The sequence below is a fragment of the Rhopalosiphum maidis genome, chromosome 1 (assembly GCF_003676215.2).
Source record: "Rhopalosiphum maidis isolate BTI-1 chromosome 1, ASM367621v3, whole genome shotgun sequence".
NCBI lineage: Eukaryota > Metazoa > Arthropoda > Insecta > Hemiptera > Aphididae > Rhopalosiphum > Rhopalosiphum maidis.
In genome coordinates, this window is record NC_040877.1 from 708,833 (window position 1) to 736,040 (window position 27,208).

Below are 27,208 nucleotides of genomic sequence, written 5' to 3' on the forward strand. Positions count from 1 at the left end.
CAGCAGTCTACCGTCGTCGTCCGCACGTCACATACACGCGTACCGTCGTAGAGTCGTCGTTTCTGATCGCTGTTTTTGTACCGTCTGTACTGTTGTTATTTTATTTTCCGCTTAGTACTGCAGCTGTGCGCGTGCGAGCGTGTTCGAAGTGCAGTGCGCGTAAACGAAACGACCCGCTCGAATGCAGCGGACAACCGCCGTTTTTGGTACGTCGTTGGCGCGCGAGTGATCGTGTTTCCTCCATTTCCGCGTCTTACGATTTTCCCGTTTAAATGTCAATTTCGTGTTGAGCACACTTCCTATTATACGTCACGACAGTCCGTATATAAACCTGTCCATAACGTATTATACGAACGACTGTTTCCGCGTCGATTAAAATGATACAAGTGGCCGCGACGCCGATGATCGTCAAACCGAAAATCGGATTCTCCATAGAGTCCATCGTGGGCGCGGGTTCCCGGTCGCCGGCCAGGAGCGAAGGTTCGTCGGTAGCGCACGACGAGAGCGAGGCGTGCAGTTCGGCCGCCGGTTCGCCGCTGAACCCGGGAAGCGTATCGCCGCCGCCGCATCATCACCATCACCATCACCAACAACAGCATCAGCAACATCAGCACCAGCAGCAGTCCCACCACGTGCACCAACACCAGCAGCAGCAACACGAACAGCAGCAGACTTCTGCGGCAAGCGGTACCGGCGGCACAACCGTGTTCAAGCCGTCCGCGCTGCCAGCGGCCGCCGGTTACGGCTCGTCGTCCGTGGCCGCAGCTGCAGCCGCCGCCGCAGCCGCCGGACACTTGGCCAAAGGGTTACAGTATGTGCACGAACCTTTGACGCCGCCGCCGGCTCACCCACATCCTCATCATCCGTTCGCGTTCGCCGCAGCCGCAGCCGCTGCCGCAGCAGCTCACCACTTTCAGCCGAATCCACACCACCCGCAACACCAGCCCACCCGCGACACGTACCCTCTGTACCCGTGGCTGTTGTCCCGGCACGGAAGGATATTCCCACACAGGTTTCCCGGCGGTAAGTGTTGTTTTTATATTATATATATGCAGAGGTGTTCCCAATATTTTTTTTGAGAGTATACTAAGACTCTAGTCAAGGTGAAGATCCATGATTTAAACAAGGGAGGGTAGAATGATACAAATAGAACCTTTTTTTAAGTATTTAAAAATACTCATAAATCTTTTTAAAATAAAAGTAATAAACATGAATATTTAATAATATACAAATATTTTTACTGTGGTCTATAATTATAAAGGATGTGTTAAAAATATGAAAAAAAAAATCAAACTTTTAAAAAAAGCTTGAAATTACCTTTATAAGTCAATAAAATATGAAAATATACAAATACTAAAAAATTTAATTAAATAAATTGTTAAAAAATAATTTCTGCATCTTATTTTCGTCGTCTATTTCTTTTCTTTCTTTACCTCTAGGAGTGGAAACGGCAGAACGGTGATCTCTTAACCAAATTTTAATATAAGGTCTAGGATTAAAATCTGCAATTGAAGGGCCATTGATAGAGATGAACATCAAATCTGACACATTTTCAATGTTTAAGCTAGTCCTTAAATCAGTTATTGTCAAATTCATATCGGAAAACCCTCGTTCACAATCAGCTGTTGAAGTTGGGAGTATATTTAATGCTTTCATGAAACTAGAAAAAACATTTCTTGAACGGAAGTCAACTACACTTTCAAATTCAGAAAAACCTAATGTCCGTGATACTCTTTTAACTTCATCTTCTCCCTTTGCATCATTAATTGCTACTTTGAACACTTCATCAATTACCTATAAAATAAAAGACGATTTATTAAATATTCATTTATTCTGTTTAAATAATCAAAATATTGAAATAAATTATCAAAATAATAGTTTTTTTCTTTACCTGAATGTCTTCTAGCATTGTTTTATTTTTTGAGTCATCAAATAAGCGTTGACGCATTCTGTCTACTAAATTTTGCAAAAATTGTAACCTGTTAATCCCTCCTGATTTTGTCATTGTAATATTGACACCTTTGTTAATTCCTTTCTGAATAGCTTCTATAATTTCCTTTTCTTTTTCCCCAGGTTCAGCTTTCAGACTTTCTAAAATTCTAATCGTTCTATTTATCTCCGACTGGGCACGCATTAGAGTTGTTTTTCTGGACTGTAATATACAAGATAACATTGCAAGCTCAGAAAGAACATCGTAAAAAAGTCCAAGTTCCTCCAAAAAAGAAGAGGATTCTAATTTTTTTTTTATGCCATTTGATGTCACATCATGTGTTTTACTAACATGTAAATATATTCCCGGATAATTATTCCATATGGCTTTTATAGTTCGAAAACTGCTTGCAGACCAGCGTACATTCAAAACACGACCTATTTTTTTCATTTCAATGCCTACTTCAACACAAGATTTATCTAAACCCATTGAATTTTTAGGACTTTGATGATAGTAAGCGTAGAGTTTGTCCATTAGACTTTGGAAACGAGAGACTCCAGTACAATCTTTTATTACGTCATGTACTGAGAGTTCGAGGCGATGACATAAACAATGCCAGGTAAATAGATTCGGAATTTTTTCGCGTAGTTTAGTAGCAACTCCAGCTTTCTTACCCGTCATTACACTTGCTCCGTCACTGGCAAAAGCAATCCAGTTGTTTAATGCAAACGATGTTGATATCCCATTACATTCTAAACTTAACCAAATAGATTTTTCGATAGTTTCAGCATCTTGTCTATCTAAGTCAATCAGGTCTAAGAATGCTACAACCGGCGATTCTACGTCAAAATATGATGAAATATACAAAATTAGTGTACATTTGGTACTCAGCGTTGTTGATTCGTCAATCATTATGGTAAATTTCGAATTCGACTGTATAAGGCGTAAAATAAGTCGTTTGCGCATCTCCTTTGCAATGACGTTTACCATTCGAGTGGCAGTTATTCTGCTATGTAAGGAAGATCCCATGTCCAATCCATTGATTTGTTGTAATTGAACAAGTTCTTCAAACTGTTTAAAGGGACGGTGATTTTTTGCCAAGCAATATACAGTTCTAAAAAGTCGCGTATTGGAATCAATCTCTACTTCAGATATACGTTCGAACATTTTATCTAATACTTTGTCTGAGCTTTTTTTCAATATGTTTTCAGCTAACACATGAGCTTTGCTTTCTGAATGTTGTTTAATTTTATTTCTTAATGAAGCCAGTTGATTTGTACGATTACACCCAGCAGCTATGATTTCAAAGCCTACCCACTCAGAAGAAATTCGAACTTTGCTATCGATGTTAGATTTTTGAAAATTGATACTATTTTTAGCTTGAATGCAATTATTACATCCTAGTTTCCCATTTTTGCTACTTAACCATGAGTTTTTCTTTTGAAACTCTATTACCTGTTCTTTTGTCCATAATGCAGGCCAAATTTTGGAAGTATCCCATACATCTTGTATTTGATTATCGATTTGACTATCACTAACAAAATTATCTTCATTGGGCATCACTAGCTCGTGTGAACTAGTAGCACAAATGGCAGTATTAGTCGCATTTTTAGGTTTTTTTTCTCGGGGCATAAAAAAACTATCAAGTGTTCCGCTTTCACGTTTAAAATTCGAACTCATATTTTGATAAAAATTTAAATAACACTTTATACAGTAAAACAGATTAGGATAGTTAATTAAACTCAATTAAATAAATTAATAAAACTGCTCAAATAAAATGAATACGTTAGTAAATAATAATTAATAAAAGAATTAAGAACTTATTCACGGTAAACACAAACGGTAGATCACACAACGCACAATCGATTTATAAAAATAATAAAATGTTACAAGTCGGCGGTAACGGATGTACTGATTAAATTAATCGTGTTCAGAGTCAGACGCATTTCCATCATCTAACGCGATAGTTCGTTTCTTGTTTTCTGAGAATCTAATAATAGTTGTAAGATATAAGTGTCATATTTCCGTTATCAGCGTCATAAATAATAATTGACTTTCGTAGCATTTTCTGAGTAACCAAAACCAGTTTTTTTTTGTATATAATTTGAGAGTATACGCAGTATACCCATATTTCTGACAAAATATCTTGAGAGTATACGGCGTATATGTAGTATACCCTATGGGAACACCCCTGTATATATGTATATATTGTATGTTTATTCAAAATCTGAGTAATATACGCGCGAAGTAATAATCAATGCCTATAAACAAATCTAAGCCATATATTTTTATCACGCGACATTCGAAAAAGACTGTTCGCAGTGTGTGGTTGGTATATTTGTTTAATATATAGGAATTATTACGTTGTATAATAATTATTAAATAATTAACTTAATATATGCCTGTTAGGTATTAAATACATAAAATACTACACTGCTATAGTAGCATATAAGTATCTATTTTTTTTTATAACACACCAATTTGTATATATTATATAACATCTATATGTATGCATTTATTTTTACTGCAGTTTCGTTATAACTACGATATTTCGAAGCTATACATATGAAAACAGTATTTTAATTTCACTAATTTCAACAAATAATAATACATATACTTAATTTATGAAATCCCATTGTATATAGTACATAATATAGCAAGTACATATTATTATACATTTAAGTATTTTCGCGGAGTACAAACACTATAGGTATATTATACAGGCACGGATAGAAAATAAAATTTCGGAGGGGCTTACAAAATATAGCAATACAAATTGTATCGCAACATAACAAAACAATTTCTTCCTCGTTACTCGAAATTATTTCGGGGGGGAGAGAGGGTTAACCCCCAAAACCCCCTGTATATTTGCTTGATATTATATATACCTTGAAATAAAATCCAGACAATATTAATTGTATAGTTTTAAAGTTTTTCTTTTTTAACGAAACACACATATTAATTATTATAAATATATACATACATTATGCACATCTAGAAACGATTTTATTGTTATCTATAATATGTAGGTACTCACTATACTATAATAACACGTGCGAGTGCAACGTAGCCCCACACGTAGGAATAGTCATAATTTTTTCCCGCCTTAATAATATGTTAATGTATAAGTACGTCACAGGTATTCGAGCGCCGTATCGTTCGCCGCCTTTATACGTGATGTACTTATTATATTAGATCAAATAATGAGTTTCCTTCAAGTACACAAAACATAATATTTGCCTATTTTACGTGACTACACATCGATAAATGTACTCGTATTAGTTGTTTTATTGTTATATTATATATTATAAATCACCACTCCTATTGCACAGCTTTATCAATACTGAGCATTTATACTTATATGTATCCAAATAACATTTGTTAGAATAAAAAAAAAGGTCCAGATACTGTTATTTTTACTCATCTTTTTTTTCTCCCAAATTCCAGTATATTAATGTTACGGTGAAAAAATGACCAAGTTACGCAATATAATACAATAGTAGGTATACCTATTATATGCACAGAACAATAAAACATGTGCCATTTCTATAAATAAATATAATAATATATAGTTCTATATTGGACAGTATTATTTTTCGAATTGAATTTCTGGTAAATTTCACTTTGACAAGATATAAAAACGCTGTTCGTCTAAACACATATTTTGTATTTAATGTGAATAGTATTGCGGAACCCCCAGTGTGCGTATATATACCTATACAGTACGACCGGTCGAAATTCTGCATGGCCTGTACGGTTATGTTCGATAAATAGTATGGATTCTATTATAACAAATATCGGTACTACCTAAGTATATTTTTATTGATTATGTATAGCATACTATTTAAGGCAACGGGAGGCGCTGATTATGGGCGTACATTGCGTACAATATGTTATAATGATAATATAATAATGCTAATAGTGTGTGCATGTATGTATATTTATATATACGTTTCGGCAGCCGGCGGGATATAAAGAAACCGTGACCCAATAAAAATTTGTCCTACAATAAGTTATAAATACATGTTATGTAGTTGTACCTATACCCACAACAATAATATAATACGCTTGTAGTAGGTATAAATAAACGATTCTTGGTGTGCAGTGTAATATGTGTGCATATTGAAAAAAAGGTGTTCCGGGGTGTATACATTATATTATCATTGAATATTATGATGCAACGCGCACACGCGGATCATTATTATTATACATTATATGCTCTTCGGATCCCGTTTGAGTGGAAAAAAAGAAGAAAAAAATTTGGTCACCATAAAACTTTTGTCCTAACATTCGTATATCACAGTGTGTGTCCTGTGTACCCATCACAGCGCACGTTAAATAGATATATACATACGTTCAATTTTCGACTCTTCCTGCAGTATACCTTTTGTATATTACTTATTGTATAACATTTTTTTTAGACATCGCATTTGCGCAATATATTGTGAGGGTCCCGTTATAGGTCTTCCTCATGACGTGTGTGATTTAACACTTAATAATAATGTATATAATATATAGCAGTACGTGCTAACGGTTAAAAATAATATTGAATATATGTATACCTAAAAAATAATAACAAATATTTGAAAAATCTTCAGTACACCTTTGCCACCTATATAATATATATAGTATATATATGAAGGATTATAGGAATACCGGATGTACAATATAATATAATATATAATAGCTAGTGATGTGTACACGCTGTATATCATTTCGACTCCTGTTTGACGTTTATCCGCATAGGACCATTGAGTGTAACTACCTTTAATACCTATTATAAAGTATCCGAGTATCTCACTTTATTACTATATATAATTTATAATATAAGCGTACAAACAATGTAGATATAATATGTAGGTGCCTAATAATGTCTGAAATATGTATATAACAGCTATATATATAGCGTGTTGGGTTGTCATTAACCGCATTAGCACAGGTTATATTATATATATTATAATATATACGTCTTAACGCAAATATCATCATTACAGAGGTTAAAACTATTCGCATTTATATATTATTTACTACACGATGGTCGTAACATAATAATAATGCACATGTAATGTATAAATATGGACATATAGTATAGGCGTAAAGGTATCGCAGGTATATCCAATATGATCTAATCGAGAACGCAATTTGTTGCACCATATAATATTTGTTTGTATATAATAATATGTTTAAACCTACACGATGAATAGATAAAATATATTTCGCTCACTAAATCGATTATTTTTCAACAAATTTCCAAATCATATCCTATAACTCTATGTATGGCTATAAAATATTATTATTATCGAATTCTACGGTACAGATTTTAAGAGGATTTGTTGTCTCACACACTAGTAGGATTATTTTTCTCGTTTATATAATATAGTATATCCACACAGCCTCCTGTAGATTATTATATAGTTGCATATTATAGGTACAAACCAAACATCTACAAAAAAAAACATGGTTGTTTATAAACAATTGTGTGTAGTGCGTAGTAAACAAATCTTGTTTCTGTTTTGTGTGCGTGTATATACAATACGACATGTAAGTATATACTTATTGCATATATATATATATATATATGTTATTCACTACAGTGTGTATATATAGTTACGACACACCCTGTCTGTAGCTGGTTATTGTATAGTCACTTAAATATGTATAATAATCATATATGTTACACACACACACAAACACATAAATAATATGTATTTTAGATACTCAAAAATAAATTACAGCAGCGACAATAATATTGTAATAATCGCGCGTATATATATAATTAATGTCCAATAATAATAACTGTATAATAATGCGTTGTTAAGTTAACATAATGATGCAGTGAGCACTGCTCGTAAAGTTGTCGTTCGTTGGTTTAATACGCTATGGTGTTTTATCTACACACACACACACACATATCTATTTATGTATATTACAATATACCGAGAGAACATTGTTATAATGTAATTTGTTCTTCTTCAACCCGTTCTTGGAAATCGGTTGTTTGAACGAAAGACCGAACGCCGTATAATATATTTGACTGTTCGAGGGAACGCTCGCACGATTGTGGTGTGTATACTAATGTACCTATACAAGATAATTTCTCCCGCCCCTCGCAAGTACTATAATAATAATAATAATAATAAGATAATAAGTACCTTTTTGTATAATGTTTAAAACGAATATTTTAATTTAAAAATGAATATTTAAGGATAACAAAAGAATAGTATAATATTAAACCAAAGGCTTTGTACAAAATGTGATATTTTTATATGTATAGGGAATATCTATATAGGTTTTTAATTTTATTAATTATTATTTATTTATATTTTATTTGCAAAATATTTTAGTAATTATATTATCAGTCTTAAAAGTTATATTTTCACTTCTTTTGCGTTTTTAAAAATAATTATTGTTTGTTATTATTATCGTATATGTACCAACTCTTTATTGCATCAAAGAAATAGTGATCATTCGATAGTAAAATGTATTATATGAATAATTATATTTATAGAAATGTTAGGAAATGCATTGTGTTTTATTTTATTGTTGGAACTTTAGAACAAAATAAGATATAAAAAAAAATTAATAATTTAATCTGTTTCATTCATAATTGCCGGGTCAAAAATTGTCCACTTACCGCGTATAAAATAGTATAGAAAACAAGAACTAGCTAGCTAGACTTCATAATCTGCGGAAGACACGTTATAATAACCATACACTTAGCGCAATGTAAACTTATAATAAACGTCCATTCAAAATATGCGTTGATTATACTTAATATTATTTATCCAACATTTTTCCAGCTTTGAGTATTTTCCTCATCACTGCGCTTATTTTCACGCCCAATGACCGTTTCTAATGGTCTATGTATCTATGAAGAGAATATGTATCTGCCTATATATATTATCCGCAGTATAATTAGTAAAATACTTGTGCCTATAATATTATTATTATTATTATAATACTTGCTTACAGTTTTCCTTGGGCTACAATGACTTCGATCAAATAAAAAAAAAAAAAAAATCTATAAAGTAACCGATAACAACTAACAAGCCACTGTATGTTGCGTGTATTAAGTATATGTATATCATATATAGGTATAAACATTATATAGTATATATATAGATACGCGCATTAAGGTTCAAATTACTAATTACTGCGCGGACGTTGTTATGATTATTATAAAACGTGTACACATAGTACATATATATATATATATATATATATATATATACACATAAGTATAGTTAAGCGAGCCACCGTCGCCCGCGGATCGGTTAAAAAAATCATAATTTTTCATAGCCTGCATCGTATACTAGTATATACTAACTCATTTACCGATGATAAGTTGATTTGTATAATATTATGTAGCGAGTATTATACACTACACGTGTACTTACTTATACATATAGGAAATTCTCTTTGAAAATAATTAATTTGAATTATACATTCAGATAATACGAATAATATGAATATGAAATATGGAACGTATGTATTAAGCCATCATTTTTATTACACATTGAACACATTTTATATTTCATGGCACATATGTATTATAATGGTCTATGTTGAGCAAAAATGTAATAATCGTGCGAATCCAATAATAATAAGCGCAATATTTGTAACACCTATTATATCAAAAAAAAAAAAAAAAAACAAACAATATATTTGTTATTTGTTAGAATCACACTATTTTAATATAATATTATTTATAGATATACGTAAATACTTCGTCAACTCTGTATCTGTTTAGGTTTACCTACACTTTTTACCTTTTGGGTGTATTATTTTTCAATTTTCTTGTTGTATTTACACACTAAAAACACCGAAAAAAACGTTTATAAATTTGCGAACCCACTGACGATAATATTATACATTGTATCGATTGTATTTTTATATTTTACATCTATATGTTCTGTATAGTTATTTATTGTGCGTTAACAATATATTATGTGCCGTGTGTATTATACGCCTTCAGTACCTCTGTATCTTATGTATACTATATATTTATAAGATATATTATAACCCGACTTGATTTTTAACACACCTATTGTTGTATGGGTATAGTTTGTCTTTTAAATTTATTTTTTTATTGAATAAATTAACAGCTATTATAATGTTATATATTTGCAGTAGCCAGTCGGGCTATTAGCGCACGGCTGTATAATGTACAGTGTACACACTGTACATATAGTAGGAGCGCGTTTGAAACCATGTTGACGAAAATAATCGTTTCCCGGCAGCTGCAACGAAAATCTGTGAAGTATTATTATTATATTAGGAAATACACCGTATTTATTATGTATATATATTTTACCAATTATATACGATATTATAATGTATTATAACATAAAAATATAAAATAACATGATTTTGTGAATTTCTCGCGTGGGTTTCCAGCGTAATATAGAATTTGTCTTGCCCACCGAATTTGACGCGTTTCCGACCGGTTGAGCTACTGAATTATATAGGTACACATACGATATACGAATGCGCCCTAGGGGTGGTGTTTAACAAGTTTTATCTTACAAAATATACAATAGGTCAGCTTTCGGAATCTCGCGTAGCACCGCTTATGCATATATATATATATATATATACACATATATAGGAATATATATATAATATTGAATATAGCTGTATACCTATTATTATATATGTTTAATACCTATAATACCTGGTGTGTACACGTTATCGGGCCCGAGGGGACAGTGTACGGGGTGGAGGAGGTGAAGTGTGTATATTATATTAGCGGAGAGAAGTAAAAAAAAAAAAAAAAAATAAAAGAATAAATAAAAAATTAACGTCGCGCCGCCCGCGGTTATTAATTGCGCCGTCTCGTGGTTGTTTCGGGTCGGCCGTGCGGGCGTGACGGTTAATTAACAGCGATAAATTAGTAGTGGAACAAAAGTGAAAAACAAAATGTAAATTGCCATTGTCAAAACAATATAATAAAACGTAAATACGTATTAAGTGTATTCGTGTATATAATATATACATTTATAATACGATATATCTATATACATATATAATACCTATATGTGAACGAGTACTATATTATGTGTGTGTATATATATATATGTAATCCATACCCGAGGCCTAGGTAGATTTACGCATACAACGGTCAACAGATGGCGTTCGTTGTCGATATGATATGTATATAGGTAGGTATGTGAAATAGCTGCCCATATTATTATGTGTATGTTTAACCGTATAATTATCTCCGCGATCTTATCCGCCCGCCATACACACGCGATGACATGTCCAGCTGTCTTATCAACCAGACGAAATATCGTTATCAGGCGCCTCTAATTATTAATTACCGCTCGGACGTTGTACCTATATATATATATATATATATATTATACATTTTTATATCATATATTATGTAGATATTTATTGGTATACCTATAATATATGTATATGTACGGCACCACAGCAGACCGCGTCCAAAATCCAAATGCGCGTGTCATTGCGTTATTGTTTTATAATTTATTATAATGGTGATGATGAGGGTATATGTATGTGTACTAACTCCTTAAGGATATCCAAAATATATCTCCTATCATATGCGCCAACCGTACCAACTATCCAGTATGTAGTTATTTATCGAATAAAACTATTCGGAAAACATAAATTAATTCATCACGAAGTTGACTTGTAGACTTGTTATTATATTTTTTTTTGGTTATTAACATATTGAAACTTTTAATAATCAAAAATTAATAACGAACTGGGTTATATAGTGCAATTTAAAAAAATTTGAAATTCGTTTGCTAGTGAACTACCGCACGTTGAATTCAAATATGTTTATAGAAGTTTTATCATTCATCGATTACTATTATATACACCTAATACGTATATGATAAACTCGACATAATCTAGTCCCTGTTTTTTCAATAAATATATTGTAAAAAATAGGGTGGTCAATCGTGTTTTCTCGTATGTTTCGATTATTGTTTACGTATCATAGGTATATTATACCTAGTCTATTTAGTGTGTCTGTGCATCGCGCGCGCGTTCACGTAGGAAGATAGGTGGTCCCGCTTTCGTCCGGAGAGGCGGTGCCAATTAATTTCAAACAATAGAGGTGGATACAAAAAATAATCATAATGATAAACTTCCCAAAAGCGTTTTTGTTTTTTTTTTATCCTTTTTACATAATATACGGACAGCTTTTTATTAGTCCCGAGCCAGATTATATTACAAAAATAATAATAATAATTTTTATACTGCATATTATTATACTGCACACTTATATAACAATACGCGATCTAATATGTTTCTCGTTATAAAACAGTAAAAACCGGCAATTAACGTTTAAATTACCGGACGCGTTTGTTTAAAATGAGAATAATATAATAATTATGTTAATAATCATCCGAATGAGACCAGTCGCGCGCACGCGTGTGTGTTTCGGTCGTATAATTTTCCAAGGTGGAGTATATAATAGTTTTGAAACGGGATTTAGAGATTGTGACGGAGGGGTAGGATGCATGCACATGGTTTGTAAAACGTCGTGTAATTTTTCGGTTAAAAACAAATTGTTTCCTGTAATTATGATATTTATTGCGTGCGACTTATACACACACCAACGATAAAATGATAAAATCATGTGTGAAAATCGTTGTAAAATAAAAATTCAAAATCAACACACGTTGAAAAATTACCACCGTCTACTATATTATAATAACATTATAATATTTAACATTAAACAATTGTAATATATTTAAATTATTTTCTGTGCATCGCACGCACATATTATATAACAACATACATTTTAAACATATAATGTGTGTGTGAGTGTCAAAATATTCTAAACATAAAGTGTTATGTATATAGTTATAATATGCACTACCTGCATAATGATGAATATTGTAATACGAGTTAAACGGTCAATCAGTATTACCTATTGCCCACGGGCACACAATATTTTTAGATTACCAACTGTTGCCTTTAAGTATACCTATACATTGCTATATAACTATGTAACTACACAATATAATACATATTATTTCTATGGTTTCGAGTTATTTTTTATTGTTGTGCACGCAGCGTGGTTGGTACCTGTTTACCTATTCGGTGTGCTGTGTGAACGATAAAATAATAGTGTGTATTAAATGTTAATACACAATAATATGAATAAACAATAAGCGACTTTTATTTTAAATGACGCGATTGCCGTTAATCGGACGTCATGGATAATATTGTGAATATATTAACCGTTAAATAAATCATTTTCATATTAAATTGCTTTTAATAATCGCAATTCCGGCCTTTTCATCACGCATATGGATATAACCGGGTTTTACATAACGCGCGTTTCATGCAGCAGTAATGCAATATTATATTACATTATAGTACGTTTGCCGTTTATGTATTTTACAGTTTTATATATTATTTTATCCGTTAACATGGTCGTTATTATTATAGCCGTCTAAACGGTCAGTTGGTTATCGGTACCATCCATGGATGTTTATTTTTTTCTAAAAATATTATTTTTACTTAAACGGTAAACACGTTTTTTACAAACATTTCTTTTCTGCTGCTACAACACTCCTTGCCATATAACCTACTGAAGAATATGTTCGATCAAGACTTAGGGGTTTAAATAATTTTAGTATGTTCAAAGCTCGTACGAAACGCGTAATCAAACAGTTATTAATTATATGATCATTATAAAATAATACACGTATAGACGTATTCGGAAATTTGTCTTTTCTATATATCATTAAAACAATAATAATTACATATCATTTATACATTTATTTTTGTGTATATGAATGCGATTTTGTATTATTTATACGAATTGTTATAGTGTTGTGGTTAATGTGTTGCGAGTATACGCTGAATATAGTCTGTGCGCGATAACCCGACTGGCAACGGTTTTCTCGATAATTCCTATGGAAATCAAACGAACACGATGTAATAAAATATTAGTAATGACGACGACACTGCATGTGACCAACGAGTAAATCGCATAAGATAATGTAATATGTTATATTATTTAGATGTTATGTATTATAATATTCTTGGTTGCCGAATATTACGGTCAGCCTAAATTTTATTGCGATGACCTTTATCAGCTTGACCAATCTATATATATATGACAAATAATATTTACTATAAATTAATATTGTATAAGCGATCAATTTGAATGATGTGATTAATATAATATCTCTGTTCAGTAATTGATGAATGATTATAATAATGTCTAACTGTGTTCTTCTCAAATAGTAATATATATTATATTCACGTCTCAGCATAATTTGAAATGCTTGGGTACAGGTCATACAATTACCGCCTTACCGGCTCGCTGCTGCACACTGCATAGTTTATATCATGTACGTTTAAGACAGCCAAGATAGGTAGTTGGTATCTACCTGATTTTCGTCTGGGAGTAGTCGCGCGCAAGATGGAATGAAAAACAATTTAATAGAAAAACGGCGGGGCGACGATTGGAATAGAGTATATAATATATTATATACCTTGCTATAAGTGTATAGCGAGACAATATTATTGAAGTCTCGCCTACACCGACTAATATATTATGTTTAATTTATATAACAAACTCTGCATTGTCCAATTGTATATTCTAATGAAGCTGTTAACACACACGCACACACACGAGCGCGCACATACGTATTAATGCTTACAAATATATGTATACACACATGCGCGCGCGCGCGCGCGTGTGTGTGTGTGGTGGGTGGAGGGGAGATATCATATTGGACTCGTAGGCCCCTGTCTCGTTATAATAATATATTCCAAACGAGTTTCGAAAATAAATTTATTTGACACCGCCGTTGAATATTTTATCACTGTTGGCTTTCAAATTAGAGTGGGTACAATGTTATCAGGCGCAAGGATTTTCGGTATAGACCCCATGCCGGGTCATCTTCGTGACACAATCCTTATACGCTCCTGACATCCGATTATCTTAACAACCATTAATAACAATTTTATGCAACTGCGTTCTGTTGGTCGTCGGAAAATGGTGTTACAAAAGCAAAGCGTAATAATATCTAACAAACAAACAACACTGCCACATAATATAATATTATTATTATGATAAACGCGTTCAGCTGCTAACTAATTCCGTTCTTTCTACAAATACTAAATTAAACCTTTTTTTCCTTGTAACAGGTCCAGACATACCAGGATTTTTATTACAACCCTTCAGAAAACCAAAAAGAATAAGGACCGCTTTTAGCCCCAGTCAACTGCTTAAATTGGAACACGCTTTTGAGAAAAACCATTACGTCGTTGGTGCTGAAAGAAAACAGTTGGCCCAATCACTGAGTTTAACCGAAACACAGGTGAGTGCCATATAATAAATTAAACTATTCAATGTAATATGCATATTTTTACTATCTAATTAATAGGTATCTATTATAATTATAAATATATTAAATACCACACATTTTTTAAGTCGAGGTCAAGCTATCTTTATATTAACGGATGCGCTGTTTACATTATAATATAAGCGCATGTACCTATATGTTGTTATAATTATATTAAATTATTATTTGTCTGACAACCGCAGACGTTTTAATTTTGTTTTCGGGAACCCGTCGTGTTGTGTTTTGACGTTGTTTGGTTAGGTATATTTAAATACGCAGATTACAAAGTTACAAAAAAGATAATTTACTTAAATTTCTCATCGTCAATTTAATATTTATAAATTTATAATTATAATATTATACAAAGGTTTATTGCATCATAACAATATCAATTTTTTTACCGTTATCGACTAAATAGTTTTCTCTTTTTGTCAATCTCATTTAATTACATTTACAATAATCAATAGCCAATAGGTATAATGTATTATGTAATATCTTTTAATTTATTTATTTCATATTATATCGTATAAATACAATATAGGTACTATATTATTATTATTATTATTATTATTATGACGGCTTATCTACCACTACGTGCATTATATATGCTATGTGTAGGTATTGTGTACACACTGCTGCAGTACAATTTAATCGGATTGCGCCCGTCTGCAATTACTTTATGGGTCGTTATATTATTATTTTTCGACGTTAAGCATGTACAATGCGGGAGTAATGTTTTGATACCTTGACGTCGGTGATCATTTATTGTCTGTTGTCAACACAGCAACGATGCGAATATAATATTTTTCATGTTATAAAGCAGAATGCACAAGAAAAAAAATAATAAATACATATTGAAAAAAACACATCGTCTAGAAGTTTAGGCATTAAAACATCTACGCGTGTACGTATATATCACACACATCACACGCACACATATTATATTTATAATAATATAATAGCATTATACCAACAACGTCGTTTTCCTGTTAACCTTTTGAAAGGATTATAAATATATGCGACGGATATTATATATATTATTATGGGAGTCAGATTAAACGGGTACTCGCTAATCGCGCGGAGGGATGAAAAGAAATCATAATGGCCGCTGGGCCGCTTCCACTCTCATCACTTGTTGTTTGACAAGAGGGTGTTAAACAGCGTAGTTAAATAACGGTTTAGATAAAATTGTTCTCGAAACGAAAATGTGTTTTTAATCATTTTTGCCGGCTATAATATAGTAAATCTTGTTACGTCTATACGGACCCATAATACACATAATAATAATAAATATATATTATATATAATTATACCGTGTTATTATGGCCAATCAACTGTAATTAAATCGTACATGATTTTTTTTATCACTGTATACAACTGTACTAATTGGTTACAAAATGTTCGAGAACTTTTTCATTATAATATATAATATGTCATCATAAAAAAATGGAATATAAAATTTAAAATGGATGTTGCCTAATTAAATGTTTACTTGTGTATATATACATGATCATTTTGTTCTTAGTACCTTACTAATCTCACGTGTTTATCGCAATCTTCCTGTGCATATACGTGTTACAGTGTCGATGTATTATAGTTATTGACAAAACATGCAGTAATTATCGGATGCCAGAAACGCGTTCTGAAAATAATAAAAAAAGAAACACGAAGAAATTATTAATTATAAATTTGATTATCCGAAATTGAGGTCAGACCTTTGGCTCGTTGATGATGATTACATACATATTTACAACGTTTAGAAGCAATATTATATAGTACATGCACGTCAATCGATTTTTTTATACAACGTTTTTTAAAATAATATTACTCAATGTGGGCTATATTTACTCGTGCAATTTTATATTTATAATATTATAAGTATAATACTTATTTTTATAGGTATATTTCAATTGTTACTGTATATATAATATATATTATATACATTTATTATATATTTTTTGAATATATATTATATAGTAAACACCCCGTATGCGCATCCATTACAAACAAAAAAAGTGATCGAAACTAAAAAAAAAAAAATTATACAACTCCCTAACCTATATAAGGTTATAACCATCACCCCTTTTGCGTAATCCAATTGGATTGTCTTATACAGTTATACACAATACGATCGCGTATAAAATAACACTCGTGTAAATTAGTTGTTATTCTTTTCGGACCGCGAAGGGGATGCGTACTTACTTATGCGTATATATATACGTGCGTGCGTAACGAGGGGGATATATTTCGAGTGCCCTTCTGGGACCGTTTCGACCAATGACGGAGGCGGGTACCATATATATGCACCCTAAAACGGTAGTCAACTCGCGAGGGCAAATTATAATAATAAGAGGCGTCGTTAAATTTTTTTCACGCACCCGACAGCCCCAAACGGCGTTTTATTAACACGAAACGATTTATCACGCTTGCTCCCAAAGGACGCAACACGGCCACGGCTGTATAAAATATATAATATTATATTGTGTGTCAATTTGTGTTGCATTTTACACGTAATGTTCTTATACATATTTGTATTATAGACATATAATAGGTAAATATTATATAATAATGCATTACAAAATGCGTATAATATATAAATTCCAATAATATTAATATTAACGAAAGGATTTATCTAGGTAACGCACACTGTATTATAATAGCTGACAGAAACAATAAAATATAAAATCAAATATTTAATTATAATTATTGTGTAGAATATAGACGGTAATATAATCAGGCGAAATACAATATTAATTTTTGTACAATGGATGTAATTTAAAACAATCGCCATGCTACACTGATGCAAAGTCCCTCGCTCATATATATATATGTATATATATTATAATGTTTTATTACTGTTATAATATATAATATTGTTTAACAAAACCCGACCGGAATCGAATACTCCACTAGCGACAGCACGACGTGCATTATTTTGGCACTAATTTTCGTTGGTCCGTATATCTGTGTATATATTGTACATTTAATTTATGTATATACTTATATATATGCTCACATATTATTGCACTATACGTATACTGTGCATATATAATATGATATTGTAATAATAATTATTTTATGAATAGAATTTATGATTCGCATGCACATCGACAATGCGAATCGGTGTTTTTTTTAAATGCGTTTTATTTTTATTATGGCCGTGCCAACGGTTTTAGTAGTTTTATTAAAATAATATTATATGTATATAGTTTAGGTACCTTATACCGTTCTAAGCTATAACAAACATTTTGTCACTTTTTGGTATTTTATACAATGTTAATTGGGAGAAGGGAAATACATGATTCGGTGCATTATATTGTCCCAAATCGATAATAGCAGGTACCTTTTGTCCGAACAGTTTGGACACAATTTATTTGTTAATTATTACTGGAAGTTGAGGTAAGTTGTATTCAAGTGGTTAGGACGCAACTTACCTGTCGTATTTATTGATGTGTTAATCGCGTCTTGAATGATAATTTCGTGACGTTATAATTTTACAGTTAAACATATCCATATAAGAAAAAAAGATATAGGTATAACATATAGATACGTAAATTATTTATCAAATAGTTATTAAAAATTCTTTAAAATATTTCACAAAATCGTAAATTTCAAAACTATATGTACTATACTTGTATATCTCTAAAATATCACCTCCATTAAAGGGAGGTAGTTTAAGGTATTTATCTTAATTTATTAAAATATATAGATGTCAAATTATATCGATAAGAAATGATGATAGAAGTATACGATTGAGAATGGTCATTATCGTTGATACCTTTTTGATTATTACGCTTAATTTTTATAATTAAATACAACGTTCTCAATTATATTGTAATCGAAATTATCGTTTGGGACGCAAATAACCCGTCAATAAATATGATAATAGGTAAGTTGCGTCCTACATACTCGAACGCAACTTACCTGTTGAATATTGAAAATTCTTATTAACAATCTTACGGGACGCAAGTAACATGCAGCCACATGATTGTTATACAATATTATAAATTATGATATACACGCCTAAAATTAAGAAAATCACAATTCATAATTTTTCAATAATTAAACTTATTAAACCTGCAAACTAATAATATATTATAGGTATTATTGAATTCGGTAATATAACCCAAGTTTGTTCGAATAATGGGTATTTTAGGAACATTCATGAAGTACGAATATATAATAATTATTACCTATATGGATCAAGAGCTAAGCGTATGTTGAGTATACCGATATACTTACATTATAAAAACAGAATAAAACTATAGTCATGTTTTCCCTAATTGCAATATATACGTAATTGTATATTATATATTATATAATATATAGGGATAAAATTGAAATATAATTAATTATTTTTTATCGTGATCATGCTTGAATTCATGACGTTTATGTTTAAACGACACAGTATATTATAGACTCTATAAAATATTTATAATATATAAATCTTGTTTCTTCGTGTTGCAATTAAACACGTAGTCTTGGAAAAAATTCAAACTTCTTATATATATAATCTAAATATAGACATCTGTGAGATATAATATTTTAACAGTCTATTAATTACTTTTTTTTTATTAGAACCATATAATAATATTAGGTTTTTCTTCTATATAATTATTAAACAAATAATTTGTCTGTATCTAATTCGAAATATGAACTAGTAAATTCTGAGTTTTGTACTTTCTGCAGTACTATACTAAGGTAGAGGTAGTAGCGAGAATTATGTTTAATTTATATACAAAGTTATTTGTGTTAAAAATAAATGTAGTTATTGCAATAATACGCTAAAACATAAAATACATTTATTTAATTTAAAATAGAATTTCAATAATTAGAGTTTGGCTGTTTGAGTATTAATGCATTGACAAATCGCATATACCTATATATAATATATATATATATATATATTTATGTATATACACCATACGGCATATGTCCATAGCGTACATAATATTATAATACCGCAGTTTTCAACGGCCATTTTGAATTCTGAAACGGTTCATCCACCACTGCACATATGAACTGTTTTTATCGTTTTACTTGATGTCATTATAATAAACATTACACTGATATGTGCATTGGTACATATACGGTACGAGCTAGGGGACACGCCGTTCAGTCGTTGTATGTTGTACATTTGTATGTATGTATTCCTGTTCCCGACAATAACTTAGAACATAATTCGAGCGCCGTAATAATAATATAACGACGGTAATATAGCGCATATGATGTCTAACGTTGTACACGAAAAGCGTTCCCCCGAGATCGGCGGCATGATGTTGTGGTATAACCGGTGCTAGGGGTTTTTAGGGTTGGCGGGGGTGCGATCGAAGGGCGCGGCGCGCGTCATCGGCGTTTAATGTAGTGGAAAACTGAGCTTGTTTTATGTGTCTTTTGATAATAGCGAGCGAAGCTATTGCTACATGTATAATAATAACAGTACAATATATATAATAATATGCGCACGTACCAGACTATATATATTATATTATGTAGGAGTCACTCACTCGGCGTATAGGGTGAATATTGCAAAACCAACACGGATCATTTGATATAAAATACTTAATCATACATCATAATGTGTCATCCGTCTTATTATTATTATCATTATCGTTGTCATCGTATCGATAATTTCGTATCCACAAAAACTTAAATTACTGATTCAGTCGAGTTTCCTGTGGCTTTTATAATATTTTATACTATCATGATATTCTTGTTTTTAAATGAATGAGTAGCGTGACACTATAATAAAAATCAATTTATAATTTAAAATTTAAAATAACATGGAATGCATTTCAACTTATCGTAATTTTATTATCAATATTATACTAATCAGTACACATTTTAAAATACAATTAATAGATTTTATTAATAAAAAAATTATAGTATTTATACAATGCACAATAGTAGGGTGGCTAATCTCTTTTCACGATAAATCATGACTTTTTATATTTATCTAACAAATATACCCAACAAACTTCTATATAGTAGAAAACATCGATTATGCAATAAATCTACATAAACAATAATAAAAATAAAATTTCTCTCTCTAGAAAAAGCCCGTATGTGCGCATGTGTAATATGTTTTGATGCGTATATCACATATTTTATTATAATATTAAATTATATATAGATACTGCGGAAAATCTCTGGCAAACACCAGTCAGAAAGATTAATAGGAAAACGTGTCGTGGACTGTTTTTCCCCGAAAATTGATTTTCATATTATATCCCTATGTGATGCTTGTACTGTGTAAACACTGTATATAAATACGTAATTCGTGCAGTGCACATCCGCTTCTGTGGATCAAATAACGTTGTTTACCTATATTTCATATATGCACGTAACGATATATTATTACTTATTAGAATAATAATATAAATGAATCATACGGTAAAGTTTAAATGGGTATAACTTTATTTAAATCCTTAATAAATATTAATGCTGTCGGAAAAATTATAATTTCCAAGAATTACCCCTCTTCTATTTTTCAATAATAATTTATTTGAATTTTGATCTTTGGCTTTTTTAAAAAAAAATCATACAATTATACAGGACACCTTATTCTAAATTGGAGAAAAGTTCTAACTATTTGAAAGTATATAGATATTTAAATATGGTCTTTAAATATGTATACTTTAAATTCTGAAAATCAGTATTCAAATAAATTTTTGCTTAATGGAAAATGGGGGTTACCAATGTTACCATCCTTTGCTAATCACTCTGTAGCTGTGTCATACAAACACACATATACATATTATATATAATATATACACAAGCATAATTCGGCACTTTCCACAACGGGTGGTTTTACGACTATATTGTATATCATATTATGTGAAAATTTTGTCTCGGAGCCTCGTTGACTATGTATGATGTATAATATATAATATTATATATTGTGTCACGTACCATATTTTGATGCGCTACCGGGAAATAGCTATAAATCCGGAGGAAGTAAAATAAAAAATAAATAATACCCGAGAAAACAGATATTTGATTACCACCCTTGTGTTGCGACATATGGAGGAAAAGGTCGGAGGAGGGTTGACTCTAAAACGCACTGATATTGTCGCGTCGCAGTATGATGACGACGGCTGTAGCAGCGGTAGTTTCGGGTACTCCTTGGAAAAAGGAAATTGCCATCCTTCATATATATATATATATAATATATATACTCGTATAGTCATCGCCGTGTATAATATAATACATATCGTCTAGCTATTTTTGTCGCGACCTAAAACGACTCATATTTATTATTGTCATTGTTGCCGTCACGACGAATAATTTTCGGGATAACTTATACCACGTATAGGGTCGTGGAAGACGCAAAAGGGGTAATCAACCGTTCAAAATAAAATAAAAATAAATTCCTCCTACCATGTTTGCATAGTTATTTTTTTGATAAATGTCAAACAATTCGTATTTCTATCCGCAGAAAATATAACGAAACAAAAGCTCAATCGGTCTTCAAGGAGCTTAAAACGTAGTTTTATATGCTTTTCATTGTATACGACCACATTTTTATTTAATATATAATATGCATTTATTGTATTCTGATTCGTTTTTAAGTCACAGCTAGTGATTTAAATATTTCACATCTTCTGCACTCATTGTCTTCAATCTTCATACACACAGTAGTATATACAAAGCTGTATTGTTATTGCGAACTTTTGTTGGCTTTATTATACATACACACACCCCCAATAAGACCATTAGGCATAAAGCATTATACATTACGATTTACTTTTGTGTAGTTAAAACCGGAAGATCGTTTTATAATTGAGAATAATAAATATTTTTATGAACATTGTAAAATAATTTAATGAAATGTTGAAACATATTACAGTGCGTGCATATAAATGGTATTACACATAATATCATATAATGCATACTGGTATCGTAGAAAACAATATTCACGAAATATATATAAGCGCAATAATCGCACGTTAAATAAAGTAATTATTACTAACATAGAATTCGCTTCACAAGCAATTGGCGTAGAGTTAATTATGCAAGGGATAATAAATTTAAATCTCGGTAATTATACTGTGTATGTATACGGCGCTAGATAGTTTTCTTAAGTCGAACACTATTAATTTATTAGAGAAAAACGTCTGTATGATATAATTATTACAATTAAACCGAAAAACAAATGATGATAATTTACTGCATTTTTTAAAATTTTTTTTTTTAGAGCTGCAGTAGAAAATAATATATAATTACACTTAAATAATGTTTAACCATGAGTCGTTATTTTATTTCTGTTTTTTTTTTCGGTTTATCGCCTACGCGCAATTTATTTCCATGCGATTATTTGCATATTAATACTGCACTAACCCGACCAAAGTTTAATCGCAGCAACCGTTTAGAAAGGATATTTTATTCTTTGTAGTTATTATTGGCGCAGCGTCGGTGTATGTACTACAATGCAATCAGAAAAGCTGTCACAAGCAAACGAATTATGGATCGAATAAATAATAACTCAATAGATTGACAATAACAATATAATACTGTGTATTTTAATGACGGTTCTATAGAACTCAGGAGTTTTTATCTATAACTATATAATCTGCAGAGCCACATCATCCAACCCACAGAAAAATGATACTATATAGTCTACTATAGAGCTAACTGCGGTAAATAATCAAAAAAATAAACCATTTCTATATTTTTATATCGTTAATATTTTTTTTAATAAAGTAAGTACAATGTACATATTATAGTCTTATATTTTCTGTAGGACCAGTACCTAGTATATTTGTAAATGCAATGGTAAATGTTTTGGTCCGAAGAGCTTTTAATTTTTATACATAGCCGTCATAGTCGCCTTCGAGTAAAATACATAATCATCTGTTTAATATAATATAATTTTCACGTCCGGTCCGAGTAATGTAAATATAATATGTATAATATTATTATCATTTATATACATAGTACATAATATTATAGTGGCAGACTCACCCTAACTTTTACGTATATTCATATATAATATACATATATACTGAAAAGGCTGACCCCCTTTAGTGATGTATTTCTCTTACTTGTTCAGTCACTATTGACGTGGGTTGTACAGCTACCTCCTACCGACTATATATAGCATAAATGTGTATTATGGCAGCGCAAATATTATTTTTCAATCGTTTATAAATCGGCCATCTTTCGACGGGTGCTTTTGGACGAGAGCGGACTAGTGTGGCGTATGTGTGTGTGTGTGTATGCATGTTTTTTTGCCCTTCCGTAAATCATATGATGTGTGGTACTCTGCAGTATATGTATGTGCTATATTATATATTTTTTATTTTCCTCGACGATATTTTACTCGGAAATGAATCGCCCGAGATCCATTTTCCGTCACGTACTGTTTGCGCGCGTATTGCAGATTAACCGGCAATCATCCACCGAGTAAACAGCCCCCGGCCCCTTATATTTATTTCACCCCCTTTTCCAACCGATCCACCCACGCCAGTTTGACGAACTCGCATATTATATCATCACGAGTGAGTACACGAATATAATAATATATTCCCCAAGTACGATATTAAATATATATATAGATAATCGTATATTGTTTGTATTTCATATAAATATATTATTTATACACTATGTATAAAATGCATATCGAGGTATTTTTTGTGTGTACCTATATGGCTATATAGACCGATTTTTTTGTCTCAAAAATAAACAGTAGCAAGACTTGTCACCTCCGCTGATGCTTTTTCCGTTTTATTCAATTAATTTTTTTTAAACTTGCTTTTATAATATAATAATATAACAACTATTGTTACCTATATTCCACGCGTATCCTTTTCGGCTCAAGGGCCACAACTATTTTATAATATGTATATAATAATATAGTATTGTGTATATTATAATTATGAAACACGAATCGAGTTTCACACGTATGGAAGTTCTGATAGCATTATCATCACGGGTCCATTATTAACGGTTTCTTGTTGAAGTATTATAAATATTATTTAGGGGCTGTGTTATTAAAACAGCGCTAGGAAAACTTTTAAAAAATAGTTTTTAGTATTGAAATGGATCTATTTATACTGATATTTATTGTATTCTGTTTCTGTGTAATGTATATTATTATTATGTGTATACATATCATACTATCGTATCAATAATAATAATAATAATAATAAAATAACGATATTATAATATTAAGTGCATTATTTAATAGAATAATATAACTGCAGTACCTGCCTATGTTAAATTATATTTTTATATAAATATTCATCGGCACATCCACAACAATATATTATAAATATATAATGTGCATTATGCAGAAAAATATATGTTAGCACTGAAAGGCGACGATCAATTATATCCATTAATTTCCTATAAGAACTCGACTTATATACTTGAACGATATTTACGTACATATTATTAAAAGAGTTAAAAATGCGAGTTTACAGTTTTTATAGTTATAAATATTTATTACATTATGTTCATGTGTATGTGTTTTAATCTCAACACGAGAACGTTTAGTATTATTGCAATTGAGCATTAAACATATTATAATATTATGTAATATTATTACAACGCATGACTCGTCGTTAAATGATGTATACATATATATATATATTTATATATACAGAAAACAATAATTTATCATCGCGTGTATATTGAATATACCTAACTTACTCCAGGCGTCAAAGAAATTATAGTAATAGCAATAAATTGTATTATCTATATATAATATGTTTTAAATTGTCCGAGTATATAATATAGACTAAATAGCTCACTATAGCTTGCTATAATATTTTTTACTGTTTAGTATATGTGTAAAAAGAAACCTTCCTGCAACCATTATGGTTATCGATCTACGGATCACATAAGATCGTAATGTGTGTCACTAAAATATTTTTTGATTTAATGTTATTCGTATAATTTCATAATACATTATTATTTAGTTTTAACGACTTAAGCGTGTCACCATTTATTTGAATTAAAATTAGAATATCATTGTGAAAAAAAGGTTAAGATTTACTGTTATAGGTATAATCAGTGTAGTGGGTGAAGTATCACCCTCCGGTTGTATTTATGCAAAAAATATGTTGTCGTATATACAATTCTAGCTATTTGTATTGGACATAACATATGAACATACAATACATACAATACATGCAATATAACATATGTTATATTTAAATATAAAATAAACACTCCCTCTCCCAACTAAAGAAAATCCTTACTACCCGCATGAGCACAATGCCGTATTAATGTGCAGTATAATTATCTATATATTGTATAATAATAACCAAGTCATCTCTGTTCGTAGGTCAAAGTATGGTTCCAAAACAGACGCACAAAGCACAAAAGGATGCAACAGGAAGAAGAAGCCAAGGTGCAGCAACAACAGTCGGGTGGCGGCGGTGGTGGCCCGAAAAATTCGCATCACGTCAACAAGTGGAAACAGGAGACCCAGAACAGCGGATCAGACAGCGAAATGCACCATTATGGCGAGGGTTCGCCGCACTCGGTGCAGCACAGAGACGACAGTACGATGCACTACGACGGGTACAGTTCCGAAGCGGACAGCGATGTCTGAACGATGCGTGAGTCCGAGCAAATGACATAGGTACCAACAGCGTGGTGTCATCGTTGTACCACGCGATACCTCAGCCGGCGGAGCATCATGTGATCATTTCGATTACCTTCTGCAGCGCGGCCCATTGATCTTCTTGTATATATATAATGTACATACACAAGTGTATTATAATTTTGTTCAATTATTATTTTCCATCTTGTACGCACAAAAATGGAAACTGTCCATTTTTCTAGTCATTTTGTGTGCGTCGTTGTTTTTAAATCCTCCTTTGTATGTACCATACAAATAAATAATATAATATATATTAAATGAAACGTTGTAAATAATTGAAGGTTTATATGATATGTATAATATTTGCGTGTAAATAAAATATATTTG

General features: G+C 31.2%; 2 protein-coding genes across 2 annotated transcripts; one reads left to right on the forward strand and one right to left on the reverse strand.

Annotated features, from left to right (window-relative positions):
- On the forward strand, nucleotides 1-27,208 carry LOC113554749 (homeobox protein EMX2-like). Its single transcript, XM_026958725.1, has 3 exons — nucleotides 1-1,023; nucleotides 15,074-15,246; nucleotides 26,561-27,208. Exons 1-3 carry the CDS (start codon nucleotides 378-380, stop codon nucleotides 26,828-26,830), a joined length of 1,089 nt encoding a protein of 362 aa, XP_026814526.1. The 5' UTR covers nucleotides 1-377; the 3' UTR covers nucleotides 26,831-27,208.
- Nucleotides 1,273-3,525, reverse strand: LOC113554742 (E3 SUMO-protein ligase KIAA1586-like). Its single transcript, XM_026958712.1, has 2 exons — nucleotides 1,892-3,525; nucleotides 1,273-1,794 (listed from the first exon to the last, which is right to left on the reverse strand). The coding sequence occupies exons 1-2, from the start codon at nucleotides 3,488-3,490 to the stop codon at nucleotides 1,363-1,365; spliced, it is 2,031 nt and encodes a 676-aa protein (XP_026814513.1). The 5' UTR covers nucleotides 3,491-3,525; the 3' UTR covers nucleotides 1,273-1,362.